Below are 1459 nucleotides of genomic sequence, written 5' to 3'. Positions count from 1 at the left end.
TCTCAGCTGCTGGCCACATTCCTGATCCAGTTTGAGAGGTTACGTGGGGTTCAGTCCTCAGGGGTCCTCTTCATCTTCTGGTTCCTGTCTGTGCTGTGTGCCATCGTGCCTTTCCGCTCCAAGATCCTGCAGGCCTCCAGCCAGGTGAGAGACCGCCGCGGCCCCCGGGGGGGCCTCGACACGTCTGTCCTCACCCCCGCCTCACCTGACTGTCCCTCTGCTCATCTCCTCCCTCCTCGTTCTTCTGCGTCTCCTCCTCCTCTGTCTTACTGACGTTTAAGAACACTAGATCAGTCAAACCCTGCCTCCACCACCTCCTCCCCCTTCCTCCCCCGCCTCCCCTGCCACGCTGTCTCAGGAGCTGGTTTGCAGCTTACAGTGAGTGGATGTTTTGGAGGGTCAGGCCAGGACACCACTAAGCAGAGAGCGAAGAGGGAATAGTGGGCCTGTTGTTCGGAGCGGACTTATCTCACCTCTCCGACAGAGCCGCAGCACACGCCAAACAAATCCTGCTGGCAGCGAGAGGAGACGGGCGGACAGAGGGCGGAGTCAGGCCGGAGGAGACGCACACAGGCAGAGGACAACGTTACATATGTAGACACAGAGCTGCAGCTCAAACCGCTGATCATGTGCATGGGGATGGATGTGGTTGTTGGTAAATAGCAGTGACCCAGGTATTTACTGGGTTAGGTGCTGAGAGTTCTGGCTTCCAGACCTGCACAGTTTTAATCTACTGGAATTACAAGACTCCCACATAAGTCTCCTTTTCTTCTGGGAGCAAAGTGGTCAGTGACCTACTAAACGTTTCTACTACAACGGCTGGAAACTGTAAGAAAAATAAGTGAATTTCCAGCAGTTTTACTGGTTTTAAAGTCGAGGCTGATCGGTGCAGAAGGTGTGTCAGTCTTTGGCATCAATCCTCGGAGCTGAAAGCTTTCCAAACCACTCCTTCAAGACAGCTTGTAATTTCTTGTGGCTGCTTTGACGTTGAAGGTAAAAACCAACAGCAGTCGTACATGAGGCAGACAGGCAGACAGACAGGCAGACAGACAGGCAGGCAGACAGGCAGACAGACAGGCAGGCAGCCCTGTGCTGGGGTCAGAGCAGGCCACTATAATCAGGTTGGCCTTAGACAATAGGTCCACATACAAGTATGAACAAAGATGACTGAGGAAAAGTGAAGTGATTTTGTCCACAGCGACATCTCCATTCATTATCGTGTTTGGCTCATTTATATGATTGTGTGCAGCTGAGGAAGGAAGAGTGAGTTACTTTATGTGTGTGTGTGTGTGTGTGTGTTTTGAGAACTCAAATGAATAGATGGAAGTTGACCTTTAGTTCATGCCTGCTGTTTTTAGGACTAAGCCTGTGTGGTTCACTCTCGACCAGGTGAGCCACATGGAAACACAATATTCGGTTATTGGGAATATTCAGTTTGGAGTAAGGTGTAATAGTAACC

The 1459-nt window shown here is 51.2% G+C and overlaps 1 protein-coding gene across 1 annotated transcript in view; it reads left to right on the top strand.

Annotated features, from left to right (window-relative positions):
• LOC111651696 (ATP-binding cassette sub-family C member 3-like) overlaps window positions 1-144 on the top strand; it is a gene marked incomplete at both ends in the record, with an annotated part of 2901 nt that extends 2757 nt beyond the window's left edge. The window contains one exon of the mRNA XM_023401714.2: window positions 7-144. Within this exon, the coding sequence (XP_023257482.2) occupies window positions 7-144 (138 nt within the window). The remainder of the gene's footprint in view (window positions 1-6) is intronic.
• Window positions 145-1459: the final 1315 nt, after the last annotated feature.

Source organism: Seriola lalandi, unplaced genomic scaffold, assembly GCF_002814215.2.
Source record: "Seriola lalandi dorsalis isolate HSWRI2012SDOR001 ecotype SW California unplaced genomic scaffold, Sedor1 jcf7180002053717, whole genome shotgun sequence".
In the NCBI taxonomy this organism is placed as follows: domain Eukaryota; kingdom Metazoa; phylum Chordata; class Actinopteri; order Carangiformes; family Carangidae; genus Seriola; species Seriola lalandi.
The sequence above is the reverse complement of the archived record's forward strand: the minus strand, read 5'-3'. Positions and strand labels throughout refer to the sequence as shown.